Source organism: Netta rufina (genome assembly GCF_964035555.1).
Source record: "Netta rufina genome assembly, chromosome: 2".
In the NCBI taxonomy this organism is placed as follows: Eukaryota; Metazoa; Chordata; class Aves; order Anseriformes; family Anatidae; genus Netta; species Netta rufina.
Genome location: NC_140124.1, coordinates 84914342 through 84942077, shown reverse-complemented (window position 1 = coordinate 84942077; position 27736 = coordinate 84914342). Strand labels below are relative to the sequence as shown.

Sequence of the window (27736 nt, the reverse complement as noted above, 5' to 3'; positions counted from 1 at the left end):
AAGCATTAACAAGGAGAATGTGAACATCTTCCGAAAGGATGTAAAGAGGAGACCTGCAATACTTAACATGAAAGAAAAATAAAAAAGGCTGAGATATGCAATGCCATAGTGAAGTGAGACCATATGCAAAGAAAGCCGTGTAGTTTTTCAAAAGCAGTTTATACCTGCAGCCCCAAATCAGCATGTTAGAAATGCATAGAAAATAGTTCTGGTGAGATGTGTCGGAAACCGTCAAAGCACCAAAGATAAATAATACATGCCTACCTTTTCTAAAAACATGAAAATATCTCCACTTAGCACTGATTCTCAAGCTTTCCTGGAAGGGTCAGATTGCCTTTTTGTGTCCACTTCATTTAAGTTGGTATTTGTATCAGCAATAAATTTCATCTGTACTTTTATTTACCACTCATATACTACTATAGCTCACATTTCTTGTCCTAAAAGTTACAATTTTACAAGTTACAATAAAAAGCAGTTTTAATTTTCCAGTATATAAATTTATTCGATCGAGAAGACTGCAATCTTTTAGTATCTTAACTAAGTTATAAAATGTCCATGTTAGAAGACTCACTTCTGAGGCTGTTACAGCTCCATAAATGTAAGCCAGTGTAACAGATAATTGGAAATTCCAGTACGTTTAATCTGGAACAGAAAGCAGTGTGCTTTACTAGTTGTACTTGCCTCTCTTGCGCTATAGTGCTATCGCAGCACCTATATACTCACCATACTGAATGCCTTTTGCAAGGGAGTTGTATGCTGTATCCTTTTGAGGATGACGTTAAAGTAAATAGCTTTAACCAGTGAAAAGGTAATACTACGCATTCATAATCTCATCATAGAGTTCTTCCAGATAGCTTTTCTAGAGATTCTTTAATTCCTTTAATTAAGTTAGGTTTGCTGTTTTCTTTCCATTTTCACAGACATTGTGTATCTTTTTTGGTTATGTAGTACCTTTATGGCTTGGTATTCTGTGTCCAATTCAATGTGAATTACTTCTTACTGCAGCTGAAGCATAAAATTCTGAGATACTCACTCTAGACATGATGCCTCCTCACTTTATGTACTCATAGGGTTGTTATCTATCCCTACACATTAGTTTAAAGAATTCAGTAGTGGAAAAATGCCTTTCACTGTCAAGATGTGGATACATTTCTCTTCGATGTCAGCCAGTTTTAGTGCAAAATAAAGTAAGAAGGATCAGGGGCACAAACGCCTTTTGTTGTGAGTGTGGTGAATCAGAATTCAGCTGACATGCTGCTCTCCCCAGAAGACTGACTTCCTGAAGTTGTATAGTTTAGTCCTCCATCTATTTGGAGATGCCTGGAACAGGATGTGGTCTTCTTATTTTTCCTCTGATCCCCTGCAGCCCCCTGCTCCTCTGCTGCTGGTTAGGCAGGAGGATCCCTCCTTCCAGTCACCTTCCAAGAACTTGCCCTCCTATGCATTCCTGCAAATCCCCACTTATGCAAATCCTTGGATAGAACCCACTTCCCCCACCCTACTTTTATATTTTGGTCCTCAGTCTGTTGCAGTAAAGCTCTGGCTGTGGAGCTACCTGGCTTTTAATTAACTACAGTGTCCAAGTGCCAGTGTTGTAGGTAGGCACTATGGAAACAAGAAGTGGAATTTGTTCATGCTCCAATAAAACAAGGCTGGCTCACATTTATATGCCAGAACTCCCACCCCTTCTTCCTTCCCAAAACAGTGGCCAGATCTCAACTTTCTCCAAATAGTTCCTGATCTTTTCCCTAAGTTGTCATGGCTCAAGGAAAATGTTGGTTGGCCCAGATGAAAACTGTGCTAGTGAACAAGGTGACAGCCATACAGCAGTGATGGTCACAGTGCTCAAAACCATGTTCCAGCCTTGTTTTGTCTACCGGTAGATATACAGCTGGAGGGCATAATCTGCAACCCAAAAGTACTTCTTGCTGCTTCCCAGGAGTTTTCCACTGTTTCTTACAGAGCATGTTCTTTCCCTCCTCAGGTTACTCCTATTACTGCACACCCAATGAATGACATCAGTGTTTGTTCTGTATGGATCTGAGTTCAGTGAACCACGTCTGTCCCATAATATCTTCTCACTAGTTATATATGTTAAATCATACATCTCTGCTGTCAGTTTAGACAGGTTCTCAGTATACTAAGGATTTTATCCTACACATTTGCTGCAAGTATCAGCAGCATGGACTCTGTTAGCTCTATTGGTTTCTGGGTGGGACAGCATTAGTTATAGCTGATGTTTGACTTCTTCGCAGTTACTGCTTTTGTTCTATGTTTGTACCTTAATAGCAGTCGTACAGAAACATCATACTCTGTTGTTTATCAGACATAGCTATGTTCATGAATGTATTTTCAGTTTTAATCTTGTATTTTGGTTTCTCTATCACTTTGAGGAAGTATTTTCTCACAGATGAGCAGCAGTCTATCAGCTCTGAAACCCCAAGAACACAGACTCGAAGTAAATATGTGGGCTCTGCACCAAGTCCATAAGCTTTATGGATTCAGACTGCATGAAAACAATTATGCTGCTTTTGAGTCCAGTTTGTCCCTAGAAACACAGAACTGAATTTGCAGAGCTATGTCTGAACCTTAGGTGAACTCCAGTATCTTTGGATATTGGATATATAATAGCACATCTAATCCACAACCCTCTATGCTATTTTAAGAGAAAATTAGAATTATTGACATCAAAACAGCGTGGGTCTTCAGAAGATTAAAGCACTTATAGATGCACATAGCTAAGAGAGACTGAAAGGTGGCCAGTAATTACTGACTGGTAATTACAGCCTCACCAAGGCAAGAAAAACCTGAACTAAATCACCCTAAGTGATCCCAACTGATGCTTATTGTCAGTGCTGCAGAAGGAGGCAGGCACCCTCACACATCCTAACCAATCTGACCTGGAGAAGATTTTCTCCTTGATTGTTAAGCAAGAATAATTGGTTCTGCTGATCCTGTAAGTAGGAAGGTCTTCATGCATGTAAAAGATAAGTTGGGCATCATTCTTGCTCCTGTCTTTTCTTTAGTTGTTGCTACTTTAAAAAACAAAAAGAAGAATTTAAAAGTTCATCTGACCATTTTTAAGCTGTAAGAAATAATCCCATGTAAGTGAGTAGGTAAAACTGGGAAATGTGACATTTAGGGTTCCTTAACATAGAAGTGCTGTTGTCTTTTGGCAGTCCAAAATGAGTTTTGCTTAGAAGAAATAAAAAGGAGGCTGGGTTTACTTAAATTTTTTCAAAGATCTACCTCTGGTTAATCTTTGTTTTGAATACTATTTTGCTCCTTATGGCCTTAGTTCAGCAAGGGCTCTATTACAGCAACATTTATTCATCCATACCACTGCAGGCTTTGGTAGCCATATTTACCAGAATTATTTGCTATGCTTTGTTGCATGAGAGAGCCTCAGACCTCAAATGTACGTGTGAGGTGTGCAGAAATTCTGTTTAGTCTGTAGGTGGTGAGACCTCAGATTCTGCCAGAGGTCTTCTGGGGTTCTACTGATGGCTTCTGGATGCTGGCAGTGTCTGGTCTTTGCATACAAATACAGGTACTCCTTCAGAGAGAGACGCTTTGGATGTTCATACACTGGTTGGCCTGTGGAAAGAATCATCATTAAAATCTGGTATGTGGAAGGAATAGCCCATAGTGACAGCAAGAAACACTGCCAGGTTGCCCGCCTGCTCCAGACAATTTCTGTGTGGGACAGAAACAGGAAGAAGATGGTGTATTTCCAGTGTGATGCCAGAAGAGGCTGTTGCTGTAGTGATAGCGTCCTCTGGGCTTAACTGGGTCTTGAAGTGGTGGCATTTCATTGGAGTTCCTCTGCGCTAGCATGCTCTTTAGGTCTGCTCACTTGTCATGTTAATTGACTTTATAGCATCAAATCCACTCAGGTTGGTCGAAACCTTTAGGACTTCTGTTTGACTTTTTTCTTCTTTTTAGTAAAATAAACATAGGAAACATTTTTGGAAGTCTTAAAAGAGTAGTAATTGTCATAATGCAAAAAAAAAAAAAAAAAAAGACAAGCGATAAAAAAGGACAAGAGGGTTGAGAAGAAAACAGATGAAAGTTGTCTGTGTGAAAATGATGACATAACCATAAAGGCTAATAAGGAAGAAAGGTGAAATTCTGAAAAATTAGTGGGTAGATAATGCTATTCTGCCTGCACTATCAAGTGTGCCTTAGAGTTTGCTCTAAAATTTTGCTGCTTTTGTAGCTTAGTCTTCAGTGCAGACACCTTGTATTCTGTTAGCCAGCAGTTTAGACATTGAATATTTTCCTTGGGTTTTTGGTTAACTCACTCACCTTGGTTTAGTTTATTGCTGCTGCACTGGTGACCTCTGAGGGCAGAGATAATTTCTTCTCTGCTGTTATTGGTATTGACTGTGTCACTTTGTAGTCTCTTGTTCATGCTATGCACATCCTCTTCGTACTATTCAGTTATTTTCTCCCTGCTACATCATTTCAGCTTCCATTGAACTGCATCAGCTAAAAATATTCCTGAATCAAATCCTCAGATTCCTCATGAGCAGGACTGGCCTTGCTGGGACAGTGAGAGAACAGACAGCAATCTCTGCTCATTTCTTTGTAATGTTCTGAATTCTCACTGGATTTACCTGTGTCGACAGTCCTGGGCCTTGTCAACAAACTTTAATTTTCTGTGGAGTTAGACTGAAAGTAAAAATCCCACTTAGCAGCACCCCTTTCCTCAGCAGAATGATGGAGTTCCAGGCAACTATGATAGTATTAAAGTTGAAAAGAATTGGGATAAGCATAAAAATGCAGCTCTATAATTACTAGACTGACATGTTTCTTGTTAGCTAAGAAATGCCACAGGTAGTCATTGTGGGAGTGCACAGAGGCAGGGGCTGTGTATCAGAGGGAAAGGCTTGCTTTATGTAAACTGCCAGAGCAGAAAACTTTGTTCCTCAAGAGATAATGAGTATCCATGCAGGTGGTTGTGTACCTTCTTCCTCTTCCTGAGTGTTGAAATAAATATAAGGATAAAGTGAGTGCAGAGTGTTGAGTCAATGCAGAGAGGTCGCTATAATTTTCTTTATATGAAGGCACAGATTAAACTAATAAAGCTTCTGAAAAGGGATCTACAATAATGGATGCTGTTTCCATCCTTAATATGACTGACAGAGTTCCTTCCATTCTCATTTTATAATTGGTGTCGCCTATTACTTAGTCTGTGGCAACAGTACTAGGATGATAGCAGTGTCCAGACTGTCATTAATGTTAGGAACAATTTGAATGATTTGATATGAGGCATAATGGGGTGTCTTAAGGAGTTGAGGAGCTAAGAAATAAAGCAAGAGTTGGAAAATTGGAAAATCCATGATTGCTTATCTAGACACTTAAATACTTCAGGGTGATGCTTCTGTGTATCTGCAATGTTCTTTCACAGTTTGAGTGGACATGCAGTGCTTGCAGTTAAGTTGGCTTCTTTTATGCTATGGAAAGTCAATCTTCCCTTCTTAAGAACTGTGATTGCTGGCCTTCATGTTGATAGTTCTGAAAGTGGAACCCTTTGAACCGAAGTTCCTCTTTGCTATGAACTAGCAAGTCAGAAGTCTCCGGCTTTATTTTAGCTTTCTGAATTTGTTTTTCTTGTAAACAGATGAAAGTTTTCTCCCATTTTTTCCTTCTGTTTTTCTCCCACAATGGTTTGTAATCCATTTTCAATTATTTTTGATGACTTTCTATTTCTTACAAGCCTGTTTCTCACCATTATTTCAGGTCTGGCAGGACTTTAAAAAAAAAAAAAAATCAAATTTAGGGGATTTTTTGTTGTTGTTGTCCTTCAGTATGCTACATCTTGTCTAAAGCTTCTTTTGGCAAGAGTTCAGCAGCTTAACTGCATTATAAGAAACATCTTTTGCTGTGCTTCCAACCTTTCATCTGTATGCTTCATTCGAGTATCCCAAACATTTACACCTCAACAGCCTTAACAGTTGGACTCAGTTCACCCTCTACAGGCCATCTGTAACTTCATATTCTGTTGTCACGCTTCTGTGTCATCTCTTTCCCTGGCTGAAGGACTTACTTAGTGATCATTTGGAAGTCTCATTTAGAAGTCATTCTATACCTTTGATCTTCTTTGTTGCCTTTCTCTGCTCTGAAAGGAATTTCCTTTACATGATATGAAAGCAGAGTCTGTAAGATAGAAAATCCATTAATGCTTCGCGGCATGCTTATTTAGTAAGGAAGTAGGTCACTGTAAATTCTGATGACCCTGAGTGAAGGTGGGGGCGGTGTTGAGCCTGATTCTCAAAACAAGTGGAAATTACCTGAATTGTCACTAGCAAGGAAATGAAAAGTCTGCCCTGAGAAGGACCAATGCAATTTTAAGGTGAAGAGTTAGTGTTTCAATTAAAAAAAATACACATTTTTATGTAGTACGTGAAAGAGGCTTGAAATAACCATTTTGTATCAATTTAAGTGGAGATAAATATATTTGATTTTCATGCCAGAACTTAAAATGTTGAGGCCTGTTTCCATCAACAATAGTGGAGAAAAGAGTGACTGATTATACCATATTATGCTGAAACCTGAATGGTTGGGGTTGTGTCCACAGGGCTGTTGCTTATTTTTTGTGTGTGGTGTCTTGGTGTTTTTTTTTTTTTTTTTTTTTTTTTTTTTGATTTGATTTTAATTTGAACAATGCCAGTTTAAGAGTTTAATTTTGTGTTTTGTTTTGGGCCCCTCACTTACAAGCATGTTGAGTTGCTTGAGCACATGCAGAAAAGAGCAACAAACCTGGTGAAGGGACTAGAAAACAAGATTTATGAGGAGTGGCTGAGGGAATTGGGTTTCCTAGCTTCAGAGAAGAGGAGATTGAGGGGAGACAACATTGCTCTCTACAACTACCTGAAGGGAGGTTTTGGAGAGGTGTGTGTGTTGGTCTTTTTTCTCAGGTAGCAAGTGATAGGACACAAGGAAACAGTCTCAGGTTGTGCTAGGGGAGGTTTAGATTGGACACTGGGAAAAGTGTCTTCACAGAGAGGGTGGTCAAGCATTTGAACAGGCTGCCTGGGAAAATGGTAGAGATGTTTTAGAGGCATTTGGACATGACACTAAAGGACATGGTTTAGTGATAGGACTTGGTAGGTCAGGTTGATTGTTGGACTTCGTGATCCTGAATGTCTTTTCTAACCTGGATGGTTCTATGATTTTTACATAGTTATCTTTCTGTACCTCTGAGATGTGAGAAATCAAAATCCATACTGGCAGGCAAAGTCTCCTTTCTAGACTAGGAGAAATAATTTAATATTCCTGATTATCCTAAGACAAATGTATTTCTCAGTAAAAAAAAAAAAATCTGCTCAAAAGAAATATAAATGGGCATGAAGTAAAAAAAAAAAAAAAAAAACAAAGACACCACATCTGACTGATAGTGCAATTACTGGCTTGTTAAGTGGATGGCAAAAGAAGGCATAGTAATTGTGTAGCTACTGATGAGAAAATTTTCAGAATGCATTATGTATATTTTGCCTCATCCCAACAAATTCAGTTCACAAAAGACAAGGAACAATGGGCAGCATCTCAAAGGGCTGCTACACTTCAAATTAGAGCCTTCTCTTAAGCATTAAAAACATGGATCAAAGTAAAACCGTAGCATGTATGGCTTGAACGTCATGCTTTCATAGAATCACAGAATTGTCTAGGTTGGAAGAGACCTCAAGATCATCGAGTCCAACCTCTGACCTAACACTAACAAGTCCTCCACTAAACCATATCGCTAAGTTCAACATCTAAACATCTTTTAAAGACCTCCAGGGACGATGACTCCACCACTTCCCTGGGCAGCCCATTCCAATGCCTAACAACCCTCTCAGTAAAGAAGTTCTTCCTAATATCCAACCTAAAACACCCCTGGCACAACTTCAGCCTGTTCCCCCTTGTTCTGGCACATGGGAGAATAGACCAACCCCCACCTCGCTACAGCCTCCTTTAATGTAATTTATAAAGAGCAATAAGTTTGCCCCTGAGCCTCCTTTTCTCCAGGCTGAACAAGCCCAGCTCCCTCAGCCAGTCCTCATAGGACTTGTTCTCCAGACCCCTCACCAGCTTTGTCGTCCTTCTCTGGACTCGCTCGAGCACCTTGATGTCCTTCTTGTAGTGAGGGGCCCAAAACTGAACACTTTCTTGAACTCAGACTTGCAGATATGTTCATATTATGGGCACCACCAGATAGTTCACAGTGTTTTTCAAGTAAAGATCATGATATAGTCTGAGGAATATATCAACATTTTGGCTGTGATGATTTTTTTTGTTAGGTAAGGTACTTGTATGTATACATGTAATAGTGTATATATTGTGTAGATAAATACTTGTATTTTTCCCTGTTCCTAAACATGCAATTTAAGTAGCAAATCAAAAGCTCTGGACTTTATTTTGAGAAAAATACTTCCATACTATACTGTTGTGTTTCTGCTGTGGCTAGCAAGGTCTCCTTGTTAGGTTTCTGTCTAAGTTAAGTTTATGTTCAAGTATAATCCATTTTAGATTAGTGAGTCCAAATAGAATCAAGGACATCTCTATCACGGGACTTTTGTCCAAGTATGGAAGTTTTCACAACAGATTTCTTCATTAAAGGCTGCACTTCTCTATGAGTTAGGCAATAGAGTATCAGACTGAAGTTAAAACATAGATCACATAGGGAATGCAGAGTCCCTTCTGAAAGCCTGATTATCTGGAAGGGCAAGATAGTCTTAGACATGCAAATAGTGTATATACCTCCTGTATATATTGGTATTGATACTCATGTTTGATACTATTGATACTCAGTTTTCTTGTATTGCCTTTTTTTTTGGAGGGGGGGGAGAAGAGGGTTGCTGAGGTGAGGGACAGTGCTAAACCCTGATATACTTGAAAAAAACTATTTATTTTAAAAAAAACAAAAACAAAACCAGATATTTTTAATTAATCCTTCAGAAGTTAGTAATTCTCCTGCACTCCAACATTTACATAACTATGCTCTAGTAAGCTTTTGAAAAGAGAACAGCAAATATGATTAATATTCTATTGTGGCAGCCAGCTTTGCCTGTTTCATTGTTTTGGTTTGCCTTGTTTTTCCCTTTTCTTGTAGTGCTATACAGAATGAAATTAAAAGACATTCAGCAGAAGCTCTTCATTTTTTTAAGGAGCTTGTTGAGCTGGATTAAAAAAAAAAAAAAGCCAAAGCTGTATTCGGTTGCATAACTGTTTTCAACTTTGTGTTTTCTAACAAAAGAGAAGTGATAAGAGTTCATTAGTGTCAAGGTACAGTGTTTTGGGATTCAGAGGAGCTGACCTGTATCTCCGGCTTTCTCTCTTGAAGTCATATTGATTTACGTGAAGTGTCATTTTTGAAGTGTCATCTTTCTCTCAGTACCTCCGTTTCTTACATCTCTTTATTGATGGAATGCTGATTTTAATATTCATCTTCATACAGTTTGACCTTAAACCTGATATATAATGTTTGTAACATGATAATTTTGTATGAACTCATACCTGGAAGAGGTAAAGAAAGCTTTATATTTTGTCATATTCATTACATCTGTTAAGAGTATAGAAGAATATTGTTTTTTTTTTTGTTTTTTTTTTTTTTTTTTGTTTTGTTTTTTATATGGTTCATAAAAGTCATCCTGCTTTCTTAAGGATTTCTAAAAATCAATGTAACTTTACAGGTTTCCTTATTGCAATTTTTGTTTGTCTCCTGCGCTGTGGGAGACTTAATTACTTTTCACCTGGAACAGGAGGTGCACTGTACCATCAGTATGAGCCTGGAAATCATTATAACTTGTCTAGTGCCAGAAAGTGCCTTAGCGTCCTAAGTGTGCTATCAGGCAGAAATAGAGTTTAATGTACAGATTAAAAAGCTACAAGGAACTGTGACAATCACCCGGTCAAGCAGATCCCACAGATGCCCATGAAAGCCTATCTTGCTCTCAGTTTTAGTGACACAAACTGACTCGCAGTCACAGGGTTTGGTGGATAAGCCAACCAACCAGTGGTGGGTCTTACAAAACCTTTGGAGGATGGGGCTTTTCTGTCATGCTAGCTGTACCTCAGTAGACTTAATTTTGAGAGAAGTTTTACTGACTTTTTCAAAAGCAAGGCTTAGGCTCCGGGTGGTTGGAACTGCTTCATGCAGAAAAACCTCAAGGAGAGAGAATGATTTGGCAGAAGGAAAAAGGGTGAGAGGAGTCAGAACAAAAGTCTTCTGAGTTGGTTGTTGCCAGATGTGACTGAGGTATAAATAGGCTGTTTCAATTGAAATGAACTAGGACCAAATTTTCAAAGGTATCTGTGGGCCTAAAAGCCATTTTGGAAGATTATATTGGGTGCTTTGATCTCCATGTGAGCTAGGCACCTAGGCATCTTGAAAATCAATTTTCCATTTATCTTGCAATGAGTTGTGAGGTTTCAGGAGCTAGTGTGTTTAGAGTGGGACAAGACTACTGTAGGCTGTGGTGTTGAGTAGGCCTTTTGGTCTGAAGACCGTTACACGAAGAGGCTGTTGGAGCTTTGAATACAAAGCTATGTAAAAATGATTGATAACCAGGTGAAGAAGATTAAGAAATAATCTTGGGCAGCAGCTTGCAAGTGTTGTTCAGATCAATATTATGTTCCTAACCTGACAATTCTTATATAGGTTGCTGATTCCCCCTCCCTCCATGAAGTAAGTGATGTTGATTGCTTTTGACAAACTTTGAAGCAGCACAAAAAGGGGGGGGAAATTGCGTCTACTCCTATGTCATGGAGCTTCTAAAGAGCCTTTCTGTATCTGCTTTGACACAGTTATAGCCTTACTTTAAAATCCAGATTGATTTGTTTCTCTTAACATGGACGAAACTTGATTCTATCTTGTGAGCTGATTTTTCCTGTCAGAATTAAAGCTTGGAGATGTTTGCTGTGATCTAGGTCATGCTGACCTTAATTAAAGATGGGTTCACCATGTGTCAGGTAATGTTACAGACTATTTCAATAGTCTCCTACTGCAGTAGTTCTTTAAGAAATAAAAATAAAAAAAAATAAAACCCACAAAACTAGCAAATGCGCACAGCATAGGCAAGCTAAAAGACATGCAGTTAATTTGTTTCCAAAACATCTTTATTCAAATGCGATTTAAATTTCCTCAGTTATGGAAACATTTCCCATGATATGATTGAAGTTCCTGTAACTACCATAAACAGGCTAGATGGGAGATAATCTGGAGTATTTAATTTGTTTGTTTGTTGTTAACAATAATAGCAGGCATGTCTAGTCTAAAATTCAGTATGTGAAACTTAGTCATTTGCCACCTACTCTCCCTTTTGTGTATTTTTTTTTCTGCAGTTCATGTATTACTGTTATGTGCAGCCTGTAATTTCTTCTTTGCCTGGTGACCTGCTCTGTTATAGGATCTGGGCAGGCTGCCTGGGGATCACATGAGGAAAGAGGGATAGTCTCTTCTGTAGGACGAGAGGAGAGTGTACAGTCCTTGTTGGATACCACATTGCTTAGCTACCCCGTCATACATCTGTACCCCCAAAACATGATGAAGAGCGAGATGGTTGGCAGCTCTGCATCTGGTTAATTACATTCAACTTTTCCTGTCATGGCTGCAAGGTCATTGATTTTCCTTGGGGGTTTGGAAAAAAAAAAAAGACCTATGGAGAAAATGCCTTATTTGAGAGGCAGCATATGATACTCTTGCTATTTCATATCAAACTATTGAAACATGCTATCAAATGTTGACAGCATAAAAATGATTTGATTATGTTCAACAAAGTATTACTTCTGGGAAACATTTAGACTCCCAGATTCATCTTACAGATACGTCTATAACTGTAATGCATTTCCTTAAAAACGTCTGTGACAGTTGGGTGGTTTTTATTACCACCTTGATCGGCATCGTGTTCCAGCCTGAGCACTGTCTGGTCCTACCACAAACTCTTTGAGGTAGTTGATTTACTCGTAATATTTCTCCAGTGTATGAGTAATACAGAAGCTAATGCAGTGAATGAAATCATTTCCTCACTTTAAAACTTCTTTCATTTTCTTCTGCCGTGAGATGATTTCTCTATAATTCTAATTTCTTTTTTCACTTAATACTATATACTTACTTGCACTAATTCTTCTATTCCTTTTATACTTCAGTTCTTAATTATCTATCTGATACTAGTCTGTAGTTGTGGTGAGAGACTAATTATTTCTTACATACATAGAGAAAATTTTAATGGACTTCCAGCTTCTCTGCTGCAGTTTATTTTTAGATGTTCTTAACCATATAAAACAATAATGGGTTGGGTTGTGAGGTAGATTTTTTTTAAATTTGGATTTGAGTTTCCTACTGGTAGTTGTTCAGATATATACATTAAGTATTTTCAAGCTGACTATAAGCACGTTACTTAGGGGCTTTGGATTGAACATTAAATGAATGCTATAAGATGAGTGGTGGTGGAGAACCTCCCAATGGAAAACTCTCTGGATTTTGAGTACTTAGAAGATGGAAGCAAGCATGCAATTCTAGGAGGGTTTAACCCTCATCTTTAAAGAGGAAAGATACCTGGTTCTCTCCTAGGTTAATTTTGTTGGTCATTCCAAATGCTGAAACACCTACAAACTATGTGGTGTAAAAAGCAGCATTAAAACTTAAAAAAGGAATCCTTGCTAATTTTTCTACTTTATTTTTAACCTAATTTGTTACATAAATGAGGCTTGATGATTTTCAGTTCACTACCTGTTATTTCATCCTTCTTCTGGTAGCTTTTGAACCTATTGAGTCATTTCAGCAAAACTTGCCAAACTACGAAAAATGACATTGAAATATGTTCAGAGATGACTTATGTTTCATGAATAAATTTTATGAAGCCTGGTAGGTAACGTGGAAGAAATTTCATGCAGGCTTGTAGAAAGTACAGGAGAAATATCCTAGCGATACTCATGCTGAGGAAATGGGAGGAGAAATCTACTGTTACAGAATTAACTTGGCAGCATACTAGTCCCGTAAGTAAATATATATTACGCATTCTAGTCTTTTTTTTTAGATTTTTTTTTAGTGTGAGGAAGGTTAATTACTTGGATAAGGTTGAGGGTATCTTGAAAATCAGAAGTGTGACTCACAATTTCTGGGATAACACTTGAGATTTTAATTTGGATGAAAGTATCAGTTGTTTACAGGTTGTTTACAAGCCAAACTTGAAGCTACCTTTTAGTTTTACTTAAATGTACATCTGAATAAGTCTGTTGATTTGTTCCATTCTTCTCCAATTAATTGCATATTCAAATGTGTTCAAACAGTTTTAGTAGTAGAGAAATAAAATGATTCCTGATGCACATGGAAATATAAAATAACTCTAACTCTTTTCCCTGCAAGCAGAAAGGGGAGTGCAGTGCAGTGGTTGGCTTCTTCCTCCTGAGTGAAGAGAATGAGCTCTCTTCTGGAAAAAAAAAAAAAAAGAAAAAAAAAGTTATATATATATTTATATATTATATATATTAAAAACATGAAGGCATTAATCAGTACATGATATTGATTGTGCATTACACAGAAGTGTTCTAAAGGGACCATAACTCTGATTCTTGTTTCTAGTCTTTTTTTTTTTTTTTTTTTGATTCAGGAATTTGCAGTTTATGATCTATTTGCATCCACACTGGCATATAGATAGGCTCAGATACAAGTTCAGAGCTGAATAAAATAAATTCATTCCACAAAACAGCCTGCAGCGGTAAGAAATACTAATACGAAAAGGAATATCTTGCTGATGCCCACAATGCTCTGATAGCAAAACCTAAAAGAATTATACATACAAATTAGAAGAAGGTACCATATAACAACAAGTTCGTAACTTAATGTTTTGTACAATGTCATTCCCGTCCACAAAGGGACTTTTTACTAAATTTACTGTAGCACTGAAGAATATGGAACACTTGCTGATACCTGGAATAAAAAATTCAAACAATTTTTTTGTGTTGATTCTCCATTGTTTCAATGAAATCCTAGCTTTTTTGTAATTGGGATATTTCTCATAGAATTGCAGTTTTTTTTATTTACAGATTTTTATGAAAATTATTTGAGGTTCTATTTAGTGTAAAGTATCTGAGGGTACTTGATTTTGTTTATTTTGTTCATCTGTAGTATGTTCTTACTGTGTTTCATGAGGATTTAAATACCTTTTACCTTTCAGAGTACTAAATAAGTCAGTCATCTAAGAATTTTTACTCTTGCTTCCTAAGGGAATGTGTGCAATTGTCCATATTCTGTCTGTTCTTCAATCTGTCTAGTTCTGCACCCAAATAACTTTAATTCATAAACTTCCACCATCAGCTCTGAAGCAGAAACAGAAATCTGAAGGAACACTACATTCCTTTATGAAAAATGTGAACTTTGTCATGCCAGAGACCTTGCTTGAATTAGAGTTCTTGCTAAGACCAATGTAGGAAGATGGCAGTTTTTACCAAGCGTGACCAGGCAGCACCTGATCAGTAGTTCTAGGTCAGTTATAACAGCCACTGGCCTGCGTGAGGAGTTGGAATTATTTCATAAACAAGGCAATAAAGGGGTAAAAGGATTCCTGTAGGAATCCAGACTTCATTTATTTTTCTACTCTCAAAACTGCTTGTTTTTGAAAGGGCAGTTGCTGTATGGGCAAATAATCTCTTTGCATTTCCATCATCTGTCGCTTTAGCTATCATGCAGCTATACTATTGCTGGAAATTAAATGTATTAAAATGTTGGAACTCCAACTTCACACATTTATAGGTGTGGAAACATGAAATATGACTACGCAGAGTTCCCTGGGCAAGAGTGTTGTATGCAAAAGCTGGAGAACCTTCTAGTACAATTACTAAAATAATAGTATTATGCATAGTATATGGTGGCCATGCAAATTAGTAATTTACACTATGGCTGAGCATATCCTTTTTAAAATGCTGTTTTTCAATTTCTTTTAACTGTATTAACTGTACAGTGTTGTTCTTTCTAACTGAATTTTCCCTGAACCTAAAACCTTAAAGATTCCAAAGAAATATAGAATTGTTTCCTAGCTTGGCTAGTCACACCACAGACCATCAAAAGAGAGGTCCAATGGGAAGAGAGATTATTCATCTTTGCAGAGCCAGAGAAATTGCACCTTGGCAGTGATACAAGATTTTCTTTTTTACTCCCATTAATGTCTATGCAGACATAAATTATAGCCTTTCCTGTCCACTCCTCACCTTTCATTTCCTGAGCTTTCTTATTTAGAAGAAAACTGGGCTTAGACTTTAAAAGTTTTTTTTTTTTTTTTTTTTTTTTTTTTCTGGTGAAAATTCTGTTCATCCAAGAACTGCAGTAAGTATCCAAAGAGTATCTCAGAAAAAAGAAATGCAATAACATAAACTGGTGGCTTTCCAGTTAGGTGAACTCTGTAGAGAGAATTGATTTTTATTTTTATTTGAATACAGTTACTAAGTTACTGAACTGAGTTGTCTTTCAGTTCAGAATCAGCCTATATTTTAACTTGTTTACTTATATGTAGCATAGTACTTCCTTGCATACACATACATTTGTAGGTAGCTTTCATCAACTGAACTAGGAAATTGCATTAAAGTGCAATCTATGCAATAGACTGCTTTTTCTGAGCAACTCAGTTAACTTTACAGCTCTCTTGAGAAATTAGTCATAGCTACTTAACTTTGTCTTCATTTGCTTTTAAATATAATCTATTTTGTTAGTTAAGCACTAGACATCAGACCATTTTATCTTCACTGGTACTAAAAAACACATCTGCCTGAATGCAAAAATACAATTCATAAAATGCTGTATTGCCTGGAAGTGCATACAGTGTTCTGTAGATCAAAAGAAGGGAGAGATCAGGCATGGTCGATCAGGCATCCTTGAGTGACTAGAAGTGTGGGCTAGTACTTGGAATATTTAGAGATGCTTCTCAGTGGTCCCTTGGTGTTCCTTGCATTAATTTTTTTATTCATATTTAGATCACATTTTGTAGACATTGAATTTAGGTATTGATTAAGCAGAAAACCTTGCTACAGTGTACAGTTAATGTATGTATGTAAAGGGATCCAGGTGGCCAAGGAGATGTACTTGCATCTCCACTGCCTGTATAGAGAACTGCTGTATGACTCAGTATTTCTATCTGGAAAATTGAGTGGGAGGTTTCTAGAGTTTATCAATATTACTGTTTGTTTTTTCCCTCCATACATTGTTTGTAAGGGAGTTCAACTGTGTTCATGCAGTACTGTCTTTAAGGTCATCCTATGCTTTTTATGGTGAGTTACCATTGCAGGTTATACCTTTTTTGGTCTAGTCTCAGTCTTGTCCAACTTGACAGGAGCCAGAGCCCAAACCATGTTACTTAGGCTATTAAGGTACCCCTTAATTCTGTTACACAGGCTTTTGATTACAGCTTTTTCTGCACAGTTGATAAGAGCTTTCATCGCAAAATAAAGAGCGTTTCCCACCAGAAAAGCCACATCATCTTCTTTTATTCTCTGAAACAGATCTGCTGGGTGGGGAGGGAAATAGAGGAAAAGAAATGGGCTTTTAGAGTTATAGCCTAGAGACAAGGCAGAAATCTACTCTGACTCAGGATTTCATTCCAATGAATGAAGTGATGCAGAGCATGGAGTCTTCTTGGAGCAGGTGCCTGACAGAAGGACAGGAGGAATTTGTATACAATTACATGCTGATTAGAACACTAGATTAGGAAGTGGCAAGCTTGGTTAAGTTTCCCTTGGTCTGAAAAAATTTGAATTTGTTCTTTCCAGGATGATGCATACGAGAATTTACAGCAAACCTTGGATGGTGTTTATCTTCACCCCATGTGTTGAAACTGGACTGCTGTTCAGGAAAAAATAAATCAAGATTTAGGAGAAGAGAATCTCAGAAGTATTTGTATTTTCCATTAAAAGTTTTATAGCCAATTGTGTTTCATTCAATAACTCTTATTGACAAAAACAGAAATACTTGTTCAAGCAGCACAGATAAAACAGCTGTTGGTCTGAGTTAGAAACCATTTAATCCTTTTCCTGGAAATTTTTTTCTAAGTCAATAGCTTAGTGACACATTTCTGAATGAACTCCATGCTAGCCACAGGAATTAACGATATTTTGAACACAGCTTCAATCTACATATTCACTTACATTCTTACGTGTTACGTCTACACTAAGTATGGCAATAGGCTTTGAGCAGCCTAATTCAGGTGCTGGAAGCCAGCACAGAGCTTCATGTGGGCTGAATTATCCCATTGAGAATCTGAAAAGCCTGGTTAATTAGCTTCCTTGCCTGTCAGTCATTTGTTTCCATCTATTTTCTCACTTCAGCTGGTTCAGTCATAAAACTGTAATCTGTTTTTTCTATGGCTGTGAAGATGATACTCATAATTTACTCCTCCATCTAGCTATCTCAGTATATTTTTTAATTTTGGTTGGTTGTATTCCCGAAGTTTTGCAGTAGTCAATTACTTTATGAATCTGGACAGTACATTTAGCAAGTTCATGTGCAGCTTTTGAAGAGCTATCTGTACATAGAGATTTGTAAGGCTACACCTGGAGTACTCTGTCCAGTGATGCCCCCCAGAGAGAACTAGATATACTGGGAAGAGTCCAGTGGAGGGCTACCAAGATGTTAAGGGACTGGAGCAACTAGCTCTCCTATAAGGAGAGGCTGAGAGAGCTGGGATGGTTCAGCCTGGAGAAGAGAAGGCTTGAGGCAAAATATCAGTGTAGGTAAATACCTGAAGAGAGGATATATAAAGGAGATGGAGCCAGGCTCTTTTCAGTGGTACCTACTGCCCAGACAAGAGCCAGTGGGCCCAAGCTGAAATATAAGAGGCTCCCTCTGAACATCTGGAAATGTTTTTTTTCTGTGCAGATGGCTGAGCACTGGCACAGGTTGCCCAGAGAGGTCATGGAGATCTCCAAAAATCAGCTGGGCATGGTCCTGGGAAACCTACCCTAGCTGGGCCTGCTTGAGCGGGGAGGAGGGGAATTGGACCAGATTGACCTCCAGAGGTCCATGTCAACCTAAACCATTCTCTGATTCTGTGACACTTCATGGCAGCATTGATAATTGATTTTGATTAACATCAGTTTACACTTAGTGGCAAAAACATTTCCACTGCATATCTGAGAATTTTCTATGCCCGGTGATCTTTATTTTCAGGCATTTGTTCTCATTTAACAATTTCATTTCAAAAACCAGCTGTGACTGTCAGTTTGTACACACTACCCTTCTGCTGTAATCTCTCGCAAGTTCTTTGTTCACTAATCCATGTCTGCTGAGAGCACCATGACGTTACTGGCATCAAAGCAGAATCAAGCAGTGATGATTTAAAATGAAATATAAAACTGTTTTGAGTTCAAAAGCTGTTCTGCAGTCATCTCTTTTGCACCCAATTCAGAAGAAATGTTACATTTAAACTATTTTTATCCTGATTTTAAGCAAACTTATTTCTCACGTTCACGTACTGTTATATACATCAAGCATCAATCTGATGCTGTAAGCTTGAAAGTAAATTTTATAGATTTAGCTTTGTGTTTTAGGCAAATGTGTTTTGACAGTAGCTAAAAGCGTATTCTAGAGGAGAGATGTTACCTCTTGCAACGTAAATGTTGCTCAGCCTCAGCAATGTTGATGTTTATAGCTGACTGACAGGTGGTTGTGGGTCAGGGTGAGATAAAATGCAAGTCTGGATGTTGACATTAGTGTCTTTTTACCCTTTAATCATATGTCACTGTAAAAGAAAATGTATTTCCAGAAGAAGTTGACAATCATGTGGCTTCTGGTGTTGTTTCTAGGAGCTGTAGCTATCATTTTACAGCAGTAGATCATGCTCCCACCTAAATAATACTCAACAGTGGATGTAGAACATGAGCTGAATTTATTTTTTGGTAAGTGTATACCTCATAGAATAGGCAAATGTTGTTCATTATTGTTCTTATTTCATCCTAAATGAAAACAGAATAATTGCTTTTCCACTGATTGTGAATGCTTTTTGAAAGGTGAGCCTTGGCTAGGAGTCAAACAAAAGCAAAATATGTAATTGCTTCAGCAATCTTTCATTGCAGGTTAGGACTGTAATCTGTTAATTTAAATAAGTTCCTTGACACATTTTTTTTAACCCCCTAGATATTGGCAAATGTAATCATTTTCATCTGTGGAAACTTGGCAGGAGCATACCACAAACATCTCATGGAACTGGCACTGCAGCAGACGTATCAGGACACATGCAACTGCATCAAATCCCGTATCAAGTTGGAATTTGAGAAGCGGCAACAGGTAAAGTCACACTCATGTTTGGGTCTGTTTTGATATTTTCACACTATCACCTCCCTGTTTGTCACTGTATGATCATGTTTGTCAGTGCAGGAACACTTATTGAATTTACTAAAAGTGATTTGATGAAATATACAAATCTTTTCTATGGGGTTTTGCACAATTTCCATCTGAATATAAGATGGCATTATGATTATTTGTGTCACCATATACATATTTTCTTCTTATTCTTCTTTCTTTCTTCTTCTGTTTATTTTATGAAAACATTTTTTTAAAAGGGAAGCGGAAATGCTGTATAGATTGTTTTTGTTTTTTGTTGTTGTCCTCATTGGATGAGCTGTGTGATGTATGCTTTGGGAATCATCAGTTCTTCATGCCCAAGGTTGGTACTGTAAAATCATTGCCAGAAGATATTACTGCACTGTTTTTGAAAAGTATTTGAAACTACAATACTGATGAATCATGTGATATAGTTCTAGGGGTCAGGTATGTTAAGAAGAGCTAGGGGAATTGCATAATGAGACTATCTGTCATTTATTGTAGCAGCTGAATAAAAGGCTTCTCTGATTGCTTTATATAGTTCTTTGTCTCTTTGCAACTTCTTTACTGTGCCTATCATCCTGACAGATAAGTGTTTCATTTAAGAGAATTTGAAATACAAATTAGTTCATCAAGTAGTAAAGAAGATAGGTGTATTTTGCTCTCAAGGTCACCAGACTGAAACTTCTATGAACTGTCAAGGGTCAGAGAATAGAGCCCACTGATAAATATATCAAATTAATTAAGGGATGTACACACTTCAGTGCATTGTAGGTCTGCATTTAGACATTTTTGTTGGTAATAACAGATGGATCAATGACTCATTAAACTGAAGTAAGCAAAGTATTCAATGAATGTTAATGATTTTTCTGACCTCTGATAAACAACTGGATCATCTGATCTTACGTAGATTTCTTCAGCCTTTATCCTCTCAACCCTGTATCATGCATCTTCACCCATGCCACAGTTTTTGCAGCTAAAAAGACAAGGGGATGCATATCCTTGTGATAACACTTACAAATGCCAGATATTTAAATGTGAAAAGGTAAATGAGGATTAATTTGAGAAGAACTCTTCTCCAGGGTGATGTACTTCTGTGTCTGCAAGCTTTAGCCCAGAAGTGGATGTTCTTCAGTCTGTCTTTTAATACTGTTTGTTTGCTAAGATGATCATCCCCATTGTTAGTATTCAGGTAGCAAGTTGATAATATTGATGACTATTTATAGAGGATAGAGGTACATTGAAACACAAGGAGCAGGTGCATATTAAAAAACATTGGGTTTGATCAAAACCTTTATTAGCCTGTGAAAGGTTGTAGTCTAACCCTTGAAACCATATCTTTTTCACACACACGCAAAATAATTCATTGAGAAGCACCACTTTTACACAAGTGCAGAGCTACTTTTACACAAGTGCAGAGCGTAGGATGTGCTTCTAAATGCTTAGAGCTCTAGATCAAGTTTGCACTCATGGGTACAATTCATATTCCAAATTACTCCATTAATTTCCTTCTAATTTGTTTGAGAATAGAGCCATCCAGACATAGTTGGCTGTTGCTTTTCAATTGTTTTCTTTGTCTTTGAATAACTGAATAACCTTTCTGTGAATACCATTTTTATTATATTAGTAGATATGTATATTGAATTACCACTCAACAATTATTCTAAAGAACTCAATAGAAACACTGAATTCAGTGTTTTCAAGGGAGACTGACACCTTAACATGTGATGAAACACGGGTGTGTGTATATATGCCCAGATACAAGTTAGAAGTGTTGTATCTATACTTCTGTGTATTTCTGTAAAGGCACAGCAAAGGCTGGCTGCTCCCAAAGGTGATGACATCTCCCAGCAGGATTGGGGTCTCCCTAGCTCTGTCACATAGTACAAGGTGAGCTGGGAAAAACTGGCTGCAAGGGTCAAGTGAGAGTCCAGAACATCAAGAAAGTTTGTGGTGATGGCCAAGAAGGAAGGTCAGGGTCAGATCCAGCAATTGCTAGGCAGGTCTGGGGTGAAGCTGGCACGTCAGCCAAGGACCAGGATATGCCGGGGTCCACAGCCAGATGCTACAGCATAACTCAGGCAGGGCTGAAGACCCAGGGCTGAGCTGAAATGGGGCTTCTAGGCCCATGGGCAGAGGTGGTGTCTGGAGGCCCAGGTGAGGCTGTTAAGGCCTATGAATGTGCTCAAGCCCTTCACAATTTCATATGATTTATTGCATAGATGTAATAATTAGGCTTGGTTTCAGTTTGCCTGGTATAATATGTGCTTGCTTACAAGTGTATATGTTTAGATGTTTGTGTATTATGAGCCATGACTTTTATGAACTGTTTTTTTGTATTTTTTTTTAAATCCCATTAGTGTTGTAAGAATCTGTTTCAAACTCCTGTGGCAAAAGGAGTTATTTTGGATGCCTGCTTTGGTGTTTCTCACACAGCTTTTCTAACTTTAAAGTGTACATAAAAGGAATTGTGAAACTATTCTGACCTCTGTAGACTTGCAACCTTATGTCAAGATACGTATTTAAAATAGCCTCTCATAACATTATTTGTCTCACTGATACAGCCTGGCTGACAGTTTGTAGGGGTAATGACTCACTAACACTGAGTACAAGATCTTGATGCTGACAAGTAGTTAACATAATTGCTCTTCTCTCTTTCTTCTGGTGCTTTGTATTATAAGGCATAGGAATAGTCTAAGAAGTTCTTACAACAGAGCAGAGAGATGTTTGTAAGGTGTTGGTGTTCAGTGGGTTCTCTAAAATGTTATCTTTAAAAAGGAGGCAGTATAATGATGGTTTTGGAAACAACACTCAGGTAGCAGATGAAAATGAATGAGATTTTAAATCATTGAATGGCATTTTAATTTTTTCACTGAAACATGGTGAACCATTCATTACCAGCACTGCAATACTTCCGAAATTGTTTTAAAATGAATCCAAAACAGAAAGACCTGATGCATTTTTGAGATTTGAGGCCATTAGTGAAAAACAGAAACACTTGAAATACATTATTTGGAGTGAATATTATAAAATGTGGATTCTTGTATGTTCAATTAATGCATTTTTAAAATGTAACCTATTAATATTCTCAGGAACATAGCACAGCTTTTCTGAGGGCTTCCTGGCTTTCTTTCTTTAGAGAATGGCTTGGGTTGAAAGGGACCTTAAAGACCACCCAGTTCAAACCCCCTGCCATGGTCAGGACACCTCCCACCAGACCAGGTTACCCAAAGCACCATCCAACCTGGCCTTGAACACCTCCAGAGATGGGGCATCCACAGCTTCCCTGGGCATGCTAGGAGATCTCCAAGACTCAACTGCACCAATTGTTAGGCCTCAACTATTGTGAGCAAAAGGGAGCATGCTGAGAATACAGAGCACAGAATATATTCTGAGTCTAATTAAAGTCTTAACAATCTAGTGAAAATATAATTATTATCAGTATTTCAGTTACAATAATTGTAACAGTTACAGTCCAAATTATCTAATTAACTCGGAAAAGAGTAAACAACTAAAACTGTTATGAAGAAAACCTTCCAATGTCTTCCTTTTTTCTCTGCTGTTGTCCTCAGCCTTGAGTAGACATGCTGCCCAGCAATGCCATGTTATTTGTACTGCGCCCGCAAGGCCTCAGGATGGATTGATAGATAAATAGTTACACACACAAACTGTTTCCCAGTTGCCCATAAACAAGATTTTGAGTGTGACACTTCGTGTGCCCCTCAGGGTCCTGAGGTGAATGATACTGATGTTACTTGAGCAGAAAGCTGTGCAGGGGTGCCAGACCCTGCCCCGTGCCCTCCTGGAGCAAAGCTGGCACAGGGGAGGCAGCAGGCCCCTGCCCACTGAGCCATGACTGTCTCTGCTAAAATCAGGCCAAGAAGATCTCAGAGAAGTCTAAAGATGGTGTATGAAATACAGGGCTTGTAACGTTGTGGTAAAAAGTGTGTTTTTTGGGCTACAGAGGCCTTCATCTATTATTGAACTTAGATCTGTTTGGATTAAGGTATGATCCAAAGGATCTATAGTCCTGAGGTCCCTTCCAACCTGCTCTGTCCATGAGCCTCTAGTTTTCTTAACGTTTTTCTGAATGCTGAAAAATGCGTGAATGTTGTGATTTCAAATAGAGACAAATGATGTGTCTCCTTGCATCATATCGTATAATGGCAAATGAATGATGTCTGTATAAAAAATCCTATTGGGTATTGACAAAATTCTTCCAGGTTTCTGACTCTTGCTTACTGAAGAGTAACACAAGAAATATGTATCCATTTTTATTCCAACTTGTTGAGGAGAATAGTAGTAATTTTGCAAGAAGTGTATGTTTGTTGTCAAAAGTGAAGTGATGTGAAAATTGCGTAGGGCATATCTGTACCCATTGCTACTTCATTAAGTTTATATTTCCCAGTCTCTGAAGAAGTATTATTCAGAATTGAAATGGATTAAATAAGCATGATGTTATTATGATTAGAAGAATGTTTTCTAATTATTTTTGAGTCTGCAATTAATTTTCCTCTAAGGTAAGGTTCAATATTTCAACAGAAAATCCAAAACTTGATTTTAAAAAAGTATTTGAATAGATTCCTGGTCTTCAACTGGAGACTTAAAAGTACTTCTGACTCTACATTTCAGAATTGCTTCTTTACTGTTTTCATGCTAAGTCATTTCATGTGATCCATATTTTTAAATAGGAAATCAGTACACATTGATAAATTTAAATTAATGTACACACTGGTAGGTTTAAACTTAATGATGTTGTGCATAAAATCTTTAGATACAGAAATTTTTAATGCAGACTGGCAAAAAGTGGGTCACTTGTTCAGGGTCCAAAATACAAATTTATGAACCTGCTTCGGGCACTGAATTTTGATGTGTCCATCTGTCTTAGTTTGTTTTGAGCTATGTCATGTTTTAGAAAGCACATTTCACTGATAAATTTCACATGGCTAATAACATACTTTTATAGGGCACATCAGTAGCTTATTGCTGAAAATAATAACTATACAGTGACTAAATAAAATGACTATATAATATTTGTGATACCTTCCTGCGTTTTCCATCGCAGTTACCCTTCTCATCCTACAGTAGCTGTTTAGTACTGTTATTTCTGTTTATGACCCCTATAATGTGTTTCATTGACATTATAATGGTGATTATGGTTTACTGTATTGTGTGAAAGAGGTAAAATATCATGTGAAAGTTAGCATTAGCATCGTACAACAAAGCAGGAAGCTTGATTTAGCAAAAGTGGTAATAGGGAGAATAACTTCAGTTATTGTAAGTATTAATACTTTCCCTTGTATGCTTCTATATTCTGTAACTGTAATCTGATGTGGAAGAGCATTTTAAAACTATTTCATTCAAAAAGCACTATCACATGCACCTTTGCTTTAATAGGTCTGTCAGAAAAATGGATGTGTACATAACAGCCTCACAGTTTAATCATTTTGGAATAACATTCTTTTAATTCTGTTTTATCATTGTTGGTGGTTCAATATTATTTTTGGCTTTAGACATCAACAAAGGTCTTTGAAATAGTGTAATAGGGTGGTTTTGTTTGTTTCTTTGTTTGTTTGTTTGTTTTTTTAAAGGAGTTGTTACTGGTCTGAGCTGGACAAGTTCTGATAATAAGGTGTATCCAGAATGATATTTTGAGCTTGTCCCTATTGACCACCGTTTTCTTATGGTTTATTTACAAAGATTTATTTACAAAGCCCGGTTCATCAGAGCTAGACAACCTGCTTTTCAACTCTTTGCAGCAAAGTCTTGAGTTCTCTAAATATTGTTAGGGATTGCTTTGTCAGGAAAGTAGTGACTACAATGGAACAATGTTTGTTTCAATCTCTGGAACATACATTTAATTTCTGAATATTTCGGGGTGGGGGGGGGGAGGTGTATTTAAATACATGGAAAGGATAGAGAAAAATTAGGGTTTTCCTGGTAATGGTAGTAGAACAAGTGAAACTTTAACCATCATTCGTAGTGACTGTGCAGTAGCTGCTGGATTACCCCAAAGATTTTTCCACTTCTTTAAATAGCCTAATTCTGTTAATAGCATCATTACGTGCACTGTAAATGTATCCCTGACATTTACTCTGCTTTAATAGTGACTATACTGTTCATTCACTTCAATTGTACTTGGAGACATCTCAGTATAGCCTGGTTCATTCTGCCTTCTGTCATTCAACAAGGAAAATGGAAATAAGAACGCAATTTTATATCTTCTTTTAGGGTGAAGTGCTTAAGTTTAGTACATTCTGTATCTGGTAATAACAAGCATTCCCAAACAAGTATCTGTCATTTATGGCAAAGAAGATGGTAGTGCTGTGAGAGGCACCTAGAAGGCATTAAAATTAATGCATTTATTTTGCATAGCTTTGCGTATAGCACAGAATTATAATATTTCCTGGCTGCACTTCCCATCCCCCTCCATCCACTGGATTCATCCTCCCTCTTTACTGCTGCAAACATTTCAATATGTTTATTAGGAATCTTTCAGTTTGTGGGGCAGCAATTGCCTTTTTTTTTCCCCCTTATTTGATTCCTGCTCATGGTACTTGTTGGTTAAATTCATGCTTTCTTAGTGCTAAACACACTGCTGTGATTTTGGAAAAAAAGGGTCTCAGACAGTAGGCTTGTCAATAAACGTAACAGTTACTGGAAAAAAGATTTCCTGCTCCCCATGACTTCTGAGTCTCAAAAAGTGACTGTGGAACATCCTTTGTACAGCACAGTCTGACAAATAAGGCACTCCAGGCTTTTATTATCCAAGTCAGTTACAGTGCTTTACTTTTGTGTCATGACCATGACTTGTAGATCAAAAGACAATAGCAAAGGTAGTGATAGAAAGTATACAGGCTTCATATATATGCCTTGCTGACCAGGGCTTTTTTGAGGCAGAAAAGATACTTGATTCTTTGCCTGAAAATCGATAATGTACTACATTAGCAACCTGCATCTTGTTTTAAGGCCTGGAGCTATTCTTTCATAATCTTCAGTGTTTCAAAAATTGCTTAGAGGCTTCTGTCCTGTTGAGCGGAATCCTGGCCCTCCACCTGCACTTTTTCAGTTTACCCCTTCAGAAAACTCCAAAGATCCATTGGGTGTTGGGTACTGTCTATTCAGCATGTTTTCCAGGGTCTGAGAGATGACCTAGAAATTAGTAGAGAAATACTATTGACAGAAGACTACTTCTCTTATGCAGCTTTCAGATTTTTGCTTTGCTAAATTGTTTGTAGGTCCTATGAGAGATCCCTTTTGTAGATAGATATGCTTGCCATGGTTTGAAATGTGCCTTTCACTGGAGGGAATGTATGTGTCATTGTTAAGGGGAGAGAGATCATCACTGGAAGCCATAGGAAGACCCTCATAATGTCCACCATTTTGAAATGAAAGGCTTAGCAAATGTTTTGGAGAAGTATCTACTGCACATGTCAATAGAGATACTGCAGTCCCTGCATGTAATGTTTTTTTCCTTCCTCGGGACTTCATAGAGAGAAAAGGTCCCTTACTATTTTGCAGTGAAGTAGATGAGATCTCAGCAGCTTCTCTCAGTGGGTAGATCTGCAGTAATTTATAACATCTAACATACTCAGATAAACCAATGAGTCATGCTGCTTTGTTTTATTTTAAAGCAAAATCTGTAGTTTAAGCAGGTACTAATTGCCACATTTTCATAGATATCCCGATAATTCTGATGAAATATACAGCTGGCAGGCAGATGTTAATTTTTGTCATGCCACCTGCAAATTTTAAATTTTGTCAGCCACATCATGAAAACTAAAATTAATAGCTAAAATGTAGTTCTTTTTCAAAAACAGAATATCTTTTGACAGTGAGTCCAAAGTTTTCAATTGTTAATTATTCCCATAATTAACTGCCTCATTTTTTAAACTGACATTTTATTTTCAGCTACAAGTTGTTTAAGTTCGGCTGGATCCCTTTGTCCTTACCTTCCTTGTCATGTCATTCTTCATCTCTCTTCATTGAATAAAATCTGCCCTACAAATAGGGATTACATGATATTGTACCTATAGTAACCATACACAGATTCTGTTAACCAGAAGGCCTCTTCCAACCTTTTTTTTCACCTACTGAACATCTCGGTCATGTCACAGACATTCTCATAATATTACAAATAGAGAACACTAAGCTCTAATAGGAAGTTCCAGGCATCTGATTATTCTTTTGCCTTTTTATTGAACTCATTCGTATTTCCTTATATCATTTTTATAGCAAGCATATCTGAACACACTGTTACTAATAATGTTCTCGGTGAATATCCGATGAAGAAGTAAAGGTCCGTGAAATAAGTCTTTTTTACAAGTCTGTGGGTCACATTGGCCTTGTTAGCAGCAGCAGTATGCTGGCAGATTCTGCTTATTGGGTTAGATATCATGAACCCAATATTCTTCACAGAATTATTGCTTTCTGATGTACAGGCCT

The 27736-nt window shown here is 37.5% G+C and overlaps 1 protein-coding gene across 1 annotated transcript in view; it reads left to right on the top strand.

The window, feature by feature from the left end:
* Positions 1–27736, top strand: part of ADCY2 (adenylate cyclase 2) — a gene marked incomplete at both ends in the record, with an annotated part of 200980 nt that overhangs the window by 74861 nt on the left and 98383 nt on the right. The window contains one exon of the mRNA XM_084281497.1: positions 19106–19255. Coding sequence (XP_084137623.1) covers positions 19106–19255 — 150 coding nt within the window. The remainder of the gene's footprint in view (positions 1–19105; positions 19256–27736) is intronic.